Genomic DNA, 11,620 nt, shown 5'->3' with positions numbered 1-11,620 from the left:
GGATTTTTACACTCGATGTTGTATTTTACCGTTTGCTTCTTCTTCTTCTTTGTCTTTCCAGTGTCCCATTTCTTGCTCCGTTTTTGTACCGTATGCCTCTTAACTTTCGGCGCTGTTACCATTGCACTATAATTTCATCTGATTATTAGCTATTAAATGAATGGACCCTCACTGAATCAACCCCATAAACAATATTGCAAACAAGACAAAAGATGATACTAAACACAAATCAACCCAAAATACACACTCCTATAGCATTGACCGCATCACGTTATGAAAACTCCTATCCCATCTACAAAATTTTCTACGTACATCTGACGGTAGTTCATGGTGTCAGTATTGGTCGAATTAAGTATCGATTTTACGAATGTTTAAATGTTTCGTCAAGATCTTAATTATTCTCAACTATCGCACTAAATTAATTGAACAGCCAAAAACAAACTTGAAAGATGAGCTGATTTACTCAATGTTATGCAAAAGAATGTTTCCAGAAAATCTCGCTGTATTTTCCCATTTGCCTTATAATAAATGTCGATTTTGAAGTGGAAGAAATCCGGAAACGTTTTTTAAATCCACGGTGGATAACTTGTTTCTTTTCATCAATAAATCCTTTCACTCGTAATAATACTAATAATATCAGGTCGTAAAAAAAAAAATTACTTGCATTAATAAATTCTTCATGGCTAATGAATAATTTCAGAAAGCGTTACTTCCCTGTGTCAGTCATTAGCGATCAAGCATAAGCTATTTGTATCACAAAATCAGGGTGATCAAATTGTCAGCTTTTTGTATAAATTACTTTTTTAAAACGTTTATATATTGCGCGTAGTGCAGTTGTTTTAATGGCAATTTTTAATCACTCACCATAAGTAGTTGAATGTTTTGATGAATTTAAAACAATTTAATATGAAGTTGGAAAAACGACGAGTATTAAATTAGTGAAAAATTTACATTTTAAATTATGCTTTGGTTCTAAAAAACGCGGCTTGGGCAGCCCATCCCGGTGTTGAAATAGCAAAATATTTGGCACTGGAAAAGCATAACCAGAGAAATGCTCTCGATGTTACAGCACCTGGATTAAATGATGCTAAACGACAAATAAATTGCATTAATAACTTTTAATAATCTAGGTAACCAAAGCTAAAGATTCTTTCATTTTACGATATTCCTCGTCCAGTTCTTTCAATTTGTATTTTATATTAGCTATTTCACAAATCAGTGGAAATGCTTTTACGATATCATGTCGAGCAGCTTTTGCGCACAGTGGTTCTAGGATACCAAATGGACGAAACTGACAACCCTTACTGACTTTATTCAGCGCATCACTTGGTACCAAAGAAAATATCCCATCTGAATTTATTTCAACCCTGCAAATAAACAAAACTGATTATCAAAAACAAATTTTTCGAAAGAAAGTGGAATTCAACGACAGGCTTTTTCATTCAGTTTGCCAACTTTGTCTTTTTTTTTTAACATTTGGTGAATTGAATCAAAAAGCTTGTCACTGAATTTATCTTCTTTTTATAAATTAAATAAATTTCTACTCAGTCACTGTCCCATAAAGGATAAATCGTAATTGCTTGGTCAAAAAGATCAACTATTTCTCCTGTATAGCCTGTAAATCGATACAGGCGTAATTGCGGCTTTGAGTTTCCTGAAAGACAGCCATGAAATTACCGTCAAATTATTTCATTTCGTTTATTGGTATTAAGATATCCAATGTTTTTTAGCAAATTGATCATTTCTTCTTTTAACATAGTCATCAAGCATATCAAACATTTTAAATGACTGATTGCTTCTTTTTGATGTCTATATTAAAAAAAAAAGAAAAAAAAAGAGAATAAATCTAATGCGGAACCCATTTCATCAAGCATATTTTTAGCAAGTAATATCAGTACGAATTCATAATAAATGTTCTGAAGTTTGATTAGATTCTTTAGGTATTTTCATTTTTCATATTACTTATGTTCGATAACCATATTAAATTAAAATTGATAAATAATGAACTCGAAATGGTAATTAGAGCAACGATTATCTCGAAACGAACCGAACAACTGGTTCCAAATCGCGGTTGTCGATAAATGCGGCACTTGTTGCTGATAATCCTATAATTGACCTAAAAAGCCTCATTTCTTTAGTATGAGTAGTCTATGTGCATAGCTAAAAAGCTGACAACATAAGACTCGATCTATTTCACGTGCAATCAAAATCAATACCAAGCTTAAAGCATTTGACATGATATGAAGTCAGCGTTATTCAGTTCACCTACCGCATAAATCCATAACAAATATCAGCAATTTAAAACAAGAGCTTTACTTTGTTTTAGATAAGTTGAGCCGATAGTTATCGAGAGTAGTCCCCATTTCCCTATTAAGTGCTAAAAATTCTGACGCCAACTGAAATTTACGAATTGCCAAATCATTCAAATTCCTTTCCATTTCGTTCGTTTCACTTCAGCTGAAAAAGAATATGGCTTGCATAAGAGAAGACTGCCACAATAAATGATTCACAATTAGTTTTCGATACCAAAAGTGACGATAATATGTTATTTTTTTAAAATATTTCCGGCAAACCAAGACAGACTTCTTAATCTGTATTTTTTATTAATAAAATGTCAAATAACTTATTATTAGGCATGTACTTCCAGTAATTCTGAAGTGACAATGATTAATTACGATTAGGAATATAATGAATTGAAAACATTTGAATTAATCTTCGTAAACAAGATAATAAGCATATTTCGCTATGCAAGCAGAAATATGCAAAATATTTGTGTAGGACGAATTAATAATCCCAAAAATTAGTAATCAAAATGTTTATTGCAACTTAAGTATTATGCAGTTTTGCAAATCCAGTAGCGCTTATTCGAGATAATTTTGTTTTGCTCACAGAACACGGAAATGATAAGTAATAAGACTAATTATAATCCAATTAATAATTCAATTATTGCACAATGCGATGAGGAAGTAGAAACTGAATATATACTAATGCTAGCAAACAACAGCCTGTCATAAAATGACTACCAAGGATCAGATAGTCAAAACTTAATAACTACATCGTAACGTAGATTTATTTTTGGGAGATATATAAGGTACAATTTGGCATAACATCAAGACAACCGTGAGACGTGACATCAAGACAACAATGAGACATGCATTATAATGAATAACATCAGGAAGATTTGGTGATCATTCGAGTATCACTAACAAAAGAGCAAGGAAAAGTGAAAATTGTAAAACATCCCTTGCAGCAAAAAATAATTCCATCTAACGACAAAAAAAAAGTTGACAAAGATAAAAAATGGATTGTGAATATAGGAAGTTCAGTAAAAGTCTAATCTGGCTTTTTAAAAATTTACGAGTATGCAAATTCTTTTGATGGAGAAATCACTATCAAATTATTGGAAGTCAAAGATATAGAATAATAAACAAGTATAAACAAATAAATAGTAAATCTTGAAATACGATCAGTATGTAGAATTGTACAATAATTCTTCTAAACAAGAATATGAAAAATGAAAGCCAGACAAGTCATGCTTATGACATAGAGGATTTAATTACCATCAAATCTTTGATGGTAATCGGGATTTGATGGTAATCGGAATTAATGTGCAAAATCCTTTTCTTGTTTGTACATTAAATATATTACCTATTACAAAAAACAGGGCGGAATCAAAGGAATGCATCCAACAAATTTTAATGGGCGGGTTCAAATGTGTTACTCGAATCGCAACTATCAAAACTGTCACCCAAAAAGGGCGCATCCGAATACCTGGATATTTGTACCATCACTCTATGCACTCATCTTTTGGCCTTCATGTGCCAAGAAAAGCTGATGTCAGAAGTAAAAATATTTTAGTAATAATTTGCGCATACAAAGACCGTGCAGAGTAATACAACAAGTTTTGGAGAACTGACAATGCCAAAAACATATTGATTTAGTTGAAGATTAATTTTAGCTTTATGATCACCCAAATCTCACGGCTTTCATCAGAATAAAGCAGAACGACAGCACTTTCGAACGGACAGTTCTATGGATTAGGTGGTTCAAAATGTCCAGTACATCACATTTTTTAAAATATCGACATTATTGTTTAAATAATCATTGCTCCAACACTATGAGGTAAAAATAGGTTAGAAGTTCAAAATTTCGAGGAGAAATTGATCAAGAAGTTATATAAGTGAGGTACTGCATCAAAAGCCAAACAACAGCATATATTTATGGCACAACAGATAGCATAAATTGCCCTCTTTAAAATTAGAACATCATTTAACAAAATGGTGACAGAAATATCTTGAAAAAAGAGATATCCCAGAAATTGAGAAAGTTGAAACGCTGCTTGCTTTGAATTTAATTTCCTGGATTTAATTGATGGAATTTTATCTCGTAATCGAAGCTCCTTTTAAATGTTGTTTCCACTGCTGAAAATAAGTGAAAGGATACTGCGCAGCAGCTAATAAACCATTCCGTAAAACATAATCGCCATTTGGGTCGTAACTCAACACATCACCATTAAAATCAAGCATTAAACCACCAATCGATCGAAGCAAAGCATCACCGGCACAGGTATCCCACTTTTTAATGGCAGTCTTGTGTAAGTATAACTCTGAAAACTGAGGTAGGAATTGTTTAAATATGCAAAAATAAGTCAGGAAAAATTAACAGACAGGAAATCTTAAACTTCGGAAAGGTGCAGCAAGCTAAGCCATCGAGAAGGCATGCTATTTTATACATTTTACCCCAATGTTACCGAAAACGTTGCTATCAATATAATATCACTAAACCATAATCGAGAGAGCAAACATGAAATGAAAATGGAAGTCCCCCGATTTTCTGTAACACAAATGAAAACACACCTCCAGTGCCATTTAACAATCTCAACGATTTGTAACCAGAACCTCCAGTTGCTTCAACAGTAAAATTGGAAAAAAAGGATTCAGTGCCAATTCTCTCACATTCCCAGCATGTGATCTGAAAACGGAGTCATTATTAAATTAATCAATTAATCTTCTTTCTGTTGAGCTCTTTCCTCTTCTGAGCTAAAAGAACAAAAGATTGTTTGTAGTTCTGTTGCCAGTTATGACAAGCTTCTTATTTTCCTTCGTTGCTTCATGTTTATTTTTTTCGCTTCTTTTTAGAAATAAATTTCAAAAGACCCAGAAAAGTGGTTTCATGGAAATACTGTCAACAGAAGTACTACTTCCACGCCCAAAGAAATGCAAGTGTTAGTGACAGTAAGAAACCTAGAAGTTCACGCCATTCTATCAGGAACAACTGATCATTCGTATGGTCAGTACTTCTTGCGACGACTGTATTACTATTGGTCGAACATAGCCATGATCTTTTCTACTCACAAAATTCGATGATTTATTTAAAATAAATAAAATCAAATTCTTTTAGTGGCAGGCAGAATCTCGAAAATAGAACACCACGAAAAGTACCTGGAAACCATTACCAATTTCGAATGGTTCTTCAAAATCGTACGATCCCATTTATTGCCGTTTCCTTTCATGATTCCAAATTCATTTAAACCATACACTGTGAAATAAGGATTTGATTCATTTGAAATGAGTTCGTGAAATGACAAACAAATGTAATAAAGACTGAAACTATCACTGATTACTTCTGGATTGTTCTATAACAGTGCAGTTTGCTTTAACTAATTTCAACATAGCAGAAAAACGGCATAGAAGAAAAATAAAAACAAACCCCTTTCACCAGTGAATGGTCTGTAAATCACACCAAAAACAGGTATGCTATCCAATGTTATGCAAATCATCACAGAAACATATTCAAACAGACCTTCTGGAAACATAAACAATGCAGCCATAAAATTTACGTGCATGCTTCATGTGAATGAGAAACAGAAGGGAAAAATTCTAATGAGTCTTGAAACATAAAATATACAGGTAATCAGAATTTCTATCGTATGTCAGTGGGTAATATCAGTAAGTAGCGGACGTACATCTGAATCATAAATTTCCAATACTCCTAAAATTTTAGACAGAAAAAGAGCTAGAACTCTTCACTGCTTTATTTGGATAATTGCGCAAGCGAGACCCAAAATTTCACCTGTAAACTCTTGTGTTGCATCCAATGGATCAACCCAAATAGCTAACTTCGACAAAAAATATTTTCTTGACGGAAATAAGTCAACAATAGCCTTCACATCTGCATAAAGTTTCTCCTGCTGTGACTGATATTTTCCATAATCCACTATGTTTATCATTTCTCCCTTTTCTTCAGAAATTATCTGAATACATGTCCTGCATATCACTATAACTGCTTCACGTGCCTTCCCTTTTAAAAGAATAAAAATGAAATGCAATCACAAAAAATTGTTATACTTGAAAGCTCAAATTTGAACGTTCGGTCAAAAACTGGATAGTTCGGAACATAAAAGAATTTCTTAACGGAACAAATAAGTTCTCTATTAATCCACAACAATTTAAAAAATGAATCCAACAGAAAAGCCTCACCCTTAAACCTGGATATCTTCCCAGGACGCTCATTACAAGCTGGTTTGACAGTAAATCAGCCCGCGTCAAAAGTTCAGGTTTGCCAACATCCGTCTCAGCTTTTTTAAAAGTATTCAATTTTTCCTCATCATTAACATCCAGTATAGCACGACCACCTAGTTCTGCAGCCAGAAGCACATAACTGTAAACGAATTTCTTTTAAATAAAGTATACCACAACTTAGGACTTATCTATGATCATTTTTTCTCACTCCAAAAAGAAAGCCTGACTGATCATATTGTTTCATTTCCTGGGCTCAAAAAGGGTTGCCAAAAGCCACAGTTTCATAAAGTCTAACAGGGTTACATAACGTCTAAGCACTACGACTTCGGTAAAAAAAAGAAAAAAAAGAACTTGAATATCTTATAATTTCTAATTTCTCAAACTTAATTCAGCAAATGAATCCTTAAAAACCTTAACAAATCGTGGAGCTCAATAATAACATCCGGAAAATGTTCCTCTTTTTCCCAAATGAGATATCCCAGATAGAGAAAGAAAATTATGGTAGCAAGTGCAGCAAAATTTGCAGGTTTCAGCCGAATATACATACTAATTGTCTAAATTTCAGGATCAGCTCAATGTTGGATATGGAAATTTACTGCTTCCGTATTCGAATTTCTAGCAGTCAACTAGATCCATCCTTTATTAATCGAAGAAAACATAAGCCTTAAAAAAACATTAATATTATCACGTTTACACAAACAAAAAAATCGCGAACATATACGCATGACGATCTAAATTGATTAACGATCTAAATTGCCAAACTCGCAATCTTGTTATGACTACATAGACTACGTAGCTAGGGTATTTTTAATTGTGATTAATTTAGCACTACTTTTGTTGTTACTTTAAGTTGCGTTCAAATTAAATCAAAAAAGAATTAAATAAAAAAAAACTAGAAAATAAAATTTCAAATGAAATCGTTTAAATTTCGAATTACAATCCTGATTGAGGTGACATTTATTAATATTACTAGTATTTCAACCTTACAATCCCATCGATTATTTAATATCTCATATTTTTACTACAACCAAAATTGTGGAAAAAAAGCAATTCTAACTTCTAAAAATGCAAAGGAGAAAAGTAGATGTTGCATAGACGAGAAGTAACATTTAAGAAAAGTAACATTTTTCGAAACAGTTTAACGTTAGAAAAAATCAGTCGAAAACTAATAGTTCATCGTCAAATTGGAATTGGAACTGAACTGGAATTGAAATTGGAACTGGAACTAGAACCGGAGTTGGAATTACAGTTGCAATTATACCACTATTAAAATTATAATTAAAATTACAAATAACACAAAATAAGACATGAGAGTAAAGAATTAGTGAAATTTGGCAATCATCATTCCGTTCTTTCACTAATGGTGTGCATAGTAAAGCAAGAATAACTAAACTAGTTCGTTATTGATGTGCATTACTGTTGACAATTAAAATGGCGCCACGCATTTACATCGGCTCATCCGGAGAGAGTATCTTTTATTCCGGCAGATTAGGCCATTCAAGAATCCGTTACATTCTGGATAGGTAGAGATTCGGAATCCTATGTGAACAACGTGTACAACCGTTAGCTTATTTGAAATTTCTAATGATGTGTACATCACTTGCATTATGTATATTTTCATGGAGATAAAGAGTATAAAAGGATGATCTATCGATCCAAATCTTCATTTTCTACAGTTTGTTAGCTGGAGTATAGTATCGATTCGTAAATTTCACGGTGATAAAAAAACTTTTTACACCATAATGTTATCAAAATTACTGGTCTTATTTGGTTTGCTCAGTATTATTGGTATGTATTGAAAATACGATGAAAACTTTGGTTAATGTTAGAATCAGTTAGTTTAGCAAACTTTTTTCCCCACAAAAAAGTTTTTGCTCAATAAATTTATTTATTTGTTACTTTTTTTTTTGCCTATAGATCCATTGATTTTTGATCGAAATTTGAGGTGATCAAAATGAAGCCAATGGAATGGTTTCATAGCATAGTTTGCGTATTTCTCGATATGACTCAAATAATGAAGCTTTTAGTCCAATTATTCTTTGAAGATCTTAGATTAGATTATTCTTTTAATGTTGTGTATCTTTTGACAGTGATATTGTTGCTTACCGAATTCCTTCTCACATAGTTCCAATGATTCATGTCGAGAAATACGTCAAAAGATATACAACATTAAAGCCTATAGATCCATTGATTAGACTACCGTTCTTCTGGCTGGTTAGCCTTGGCTAGCCAGTCACACTAGGCAATAAACAGTTTGCTGCTATGCAAGCTGATTATTTTAGCTGAAGCTGATTATTTTAGCTGGTTTTGTTTCTTCAAATGTAAACTAATGCTACTGTGAGTAATACATTCAGTATCACCTCCATTTTAGGCAGATATTTGTTTTAGAAGGTGAAAAGAAAAACTGATGAACAAATTGTAAAATTATTTTTCGAAAAAATTAAAAATCTCCCAGCAATACTATACTAAATATTTGTTGTTGTTACCTATTTACTAGCACTTTATACTCTTGCAAACATTAATTGATAAAAAAAAATAAACAGTTTACTCCATTCTCTCTTTTTTTTGCTATTTTTGATCCGGCACTCAATAAGCCAAAAAACATCAGAGTAGAGTATGGTACTTGCGGAATAGGAGATCAAAATTTAACCCGGAATTTTGACTTGCAATAGAATATTATATTTTAGACAGAACTGACATCCAGTATGGCAAATTTATCGTTCAAGGAAAAGATGAAGCACCGATCGTTGGAAAATTTTTTATCCCTATGCATGTGATTAGTCAGAGAAGGAAAAAGAGAGATGAAGAGGAGGATACCAAACATCTGACCCAAAAATTGTCAGCAATATTTGCACTTGGTAGGAATCAAGTTGTAGCTAGAAAGCATTCGGCGCTGTTTGAAAAAATGAATCCGGAAAATACAACTAGAACCAAGATGTATGATGGATCAGGCCTAAAAAATACATTTAAAGGAGTATCGCTGCTGGCACAATTACACTCAAAATCGCTAACTAATCACTTTCAGCCAAATATTCGACAGCGAAAAGAAGGCTACCGTGAAGAAAACGGATTGACTAGTACTAGGGATGAAAATGCGGAATCTCAGAAGCAAAATAATCTCATGGACGATCGGCATAACAGCACTAGAAAACAGCATTTGAGTATGAAAGATATTTCGAAAAACAATTTTATTTTGAAAATGGAAAAGTTGAAAAACCCTGGAAAATCCTGGAATGGTGTTGTTCGACGAAATCCACGGAATAGTTATATGGATGATCCGTTTTCTCTGGATCAAGTACAAGACGAATTTGAAGCTAGACTGAATTCAGAAATTGGAGATGAAATTCAAAAAGAATTGAAAGCATATGGAACGATGAATGTACGAAGTTCTAAATTCACTAACAGTTCAGATTTCAGAGGGACGCAAAAGTCAAACATTGAGAGTAGACAAAGAAGAGATCCGGCAGTTTTAGGAAAGGAGGTGAAGAAGGTTCTTCTGGAAAAAAAACAGCCGGTTTTATTGAACACCTCGGCAGAAGACTACAATCTTGCGACAAGCATATTTGAAAGATCAAAGATTGAGAGTAGACAAAGAAGAGATCCGGCAGTTGTAGGAAAGGAGGTGTTAAAAAAAACAGCCGGCTTTATTAAACACCTCAATAGGAGACTACAATCTTGCAGCAAATATACTTGAAAGACAATTAACCGGAAATTTTACAAATGAAACAATGAGGCCAGGAAATTATTCCGAATTATCTAACGGTTCATATTTTAGAAAAGCAGAAAAGTTAAAATTTAAGAGTAAACAAAGAATATATCATGTGTTTGATGTAAAAAAGATACCAACAGACAATCATTCTGAGAAACAATTATTCGTTTCAAAAACGAGAAAACTTAATAAATCAAACAATGGCTTCTTTCCTAGCGGAGAAAATGTGACTAACGAGAATCCGGATTTAAAAATACGAGAATCTCAAATTGAAATCGATCAGAATGATAGCGGTATAGTTGACGATTGTGATGAGAATGATATCAGAGAAGTATCAATCATACATAACGGTCATGAAGAAAAGATTATTTATGCATCAAAATCTATCGACGAAGAAGAAGAGGAAGAAGAGAAGGAACCAGAAATATCTGAACCTAATCTTGAACAGAATGTTCAAGAGATAGATTTTAAGAAAGTGATATGTATGACATTTAAATTTAACAATTCATTTAGCAAAATTTTGTTTGCTTTTTTTTTGAAGCGGAGAAATTACCAAAAAAATTCCCTCTATTATATCGTCCTTTCCCGGAAGATCGGTTCAAATTAGAACGTTTGCTTTGATTTAGAACAAGCATAAAGTAATTCAAGGTATTATTGAGTTATTTCTAACGATCATTATCAGAATTTCTTCGTTAACGAAAATAGCGAACCGAACAAATGAAAACTATTCGTGAGACAAATATGTGATATTTCATTTTAAATGAAATGATTTTTTTTTTTCCCAGCACCATCTATAGTTAATGGATCAAAGGACAAGAATGATAAGAATGTTCCAAAGGTTATTTTTTCAATTTAAATTCATCGTAGCTGATTAAAATTACAAAAGTTGCATATGAATGAATGCAAATATGATTAAAACAATAGAAGAAAACATTTCGAGCATAAACTTGAAAATAACATTGATAATCATTATATGAGGATAACCGGAAAATCTAAAATACCGGAAACAACATTTCTAATTATCAGGTTTAAGTCTAGAAATGACTGTCCCCAGAAAACTGCTAGTTCAAAGCGTCTGTAAGATTTTGCAAACAATAGTCAATTATAAATTATAAAAGAATAATAAACCAATATTAACCGACAAATATCGATTGATTAAAATTGTCTGTAGTGAGATCACCATTCAAAAATTTCGTTTTTCGAATTAAAGCTTTTTAGGAGTTAAAGAAAATAGTAACTGATGTTACCAGTTCGGCGAAAGCATTTGGAACACTATCTGGTTTTTATCCTATCCTGATTTTCCTATCCTCGAAAAGTAATTAATAATAATAATAATAATAATAATAATAATAATAATAATAATAATAATAATAATAATAATAATAATAAT

General features: G+C 32.4%; 3 protein-coding genes across 3 annotated transcripts; 1 reads left to right on the top strand and 2 right to left on the bottom strand.

Annotated features, from left to right (window-relative positions):
* Positions 1-879: 879 nt before the first annotated feature.
* On the bottom strand, positions 880-2,463 carry LOAG_08888 (hypothetical protein). The gene is made up of 3 exons (XM_003144418.2): positions 2,317-2,463; positions 2,048-2,116; positions 880-1,367 (listed from the first exon to the last, which is right to left on the bottom strand). The coding sequence occupies exons 1-3, from the start codon at positions 2,436-2,438 to the stop codon at positions 1,127-1,129; spliced, it is 432 nt and encodes a 143-aa protein (XP_003144466.1). The 5' UTR covers positions 2,439-2,463; the 3' UTR covers positions 880-1,126.
* A 1,487-nt stretch (positions 2,464-3,950) lies between these two features.
* On the bottom strand, positions 3,951-7,190 carry LOAG_08887 (hypothetical protein). The gene is made up of 7 exons (XM_020447820.1): positions 6,933-7,190; positions 6,480-6,660; positions 6,073-6,253; positions 5,710-5,805; positions 5,442-5,538; positions 4,857-4,971; positions 3,951-4,606 (listed from the first exon to the last, which is right to left on the bottom strand). The coding sequence occupies exons 1-6, from the start codon at positions 7,064-7,066 to the stop codon at positions 4,878-4,880; spliced, it is 783 nt and encodes a 260-aa protein (XP_020301987.1). The 5' UTR covers positions 7,067-7,190; the 3' UTR covers positions 3,951-4,606; positions 4,857-4,877.
* A 2,098-nt stretch (positions 7,191-9,288) lies between these two features.
* Positions 9,289-11,553, top strand: LOAG_08886 (hypothetical protein; the record flags this gene model as incomplete). Its single annotated transcript, XM_003144416.2, has 4 exons — positions 9,289-10,143; positions 10,322-10,712; positions 11,016-11,068; positions 11,449-11,553. 4 exons carry the CDS (start codon positions 9,289-9,291, stop codon positions 11,551-11,553), a joined length of 1,404 nt encoding a protein of 467 aa, XP_003144464.2.
* Between the last annotated feature and the right edge of the window lie 67 nt (positions 11,554-11,620).

The sequence above is a fragment of the Loa loa genome, assembly GCF_000183805.2.
Source record: "Loa loa unplaced genomic scaffold supercont3.101, whole genome shotgun sequence".
In the NCBI taxonomy this organism is placed as follows: Eukaryota; Metazoa; Nematoda; class Chromadorea; order Rhabditida; family Onchocercidae; genus Loa; species Loa loa.
The sequence above is the reverse complement of the archived record's forward strand: the minus strand, read 5'-3'. Positions and strand labels throughout refer to the sequence as shown.

Excerpts from the sequence above, each read along its gene's own strand:
- LOAG_08887 (XM_020447820.1), bottom strand. The coding sequence starts at position 7,066 with ATGTATATTCGGCTGAAACCTGCAAATTTTGCTGCACTTGCTACCATA. Across the intron at positions 5,806-6,072 it reads TGCAACACAAGAGTTTACAG|AAGGTCTGTTTGAATATGTT; the intron begins GTGAAATTTTGG and ends TTATGTTTCCAG. Across the intron at positions 5,539-5,709 it reads ACCATTCACTGGTGAAAGGG|TGTATGGTTTAAATGAATTT; the intron begins GTTTGTTTTTAT and ends CTTATTTCACAG.
- LOAG_08888 (XM_003144418.2), bottom strand. The coding sequence starts at position 2,438 with ATGGAAAGGAATTTGAATGATTTGGCAATTCGTAAATTTCAGTTGGCG. Across the intron at positions 2,117-2,316 it reads CTCAACTTATCTAAAACAAA|GTCAATTATAGGATTATCAG; the intron begins GTAAAGCTCTTG and ends GAGGCTTTTTAG. Across the intron at positions 1,368-2,047 it reads GATTTGGAACCAGTTGTTCG|GGTTGAAATAAATTCAGATG; the intron begins GTTCGTTTCGAG and ends GTTTATTTGCAG.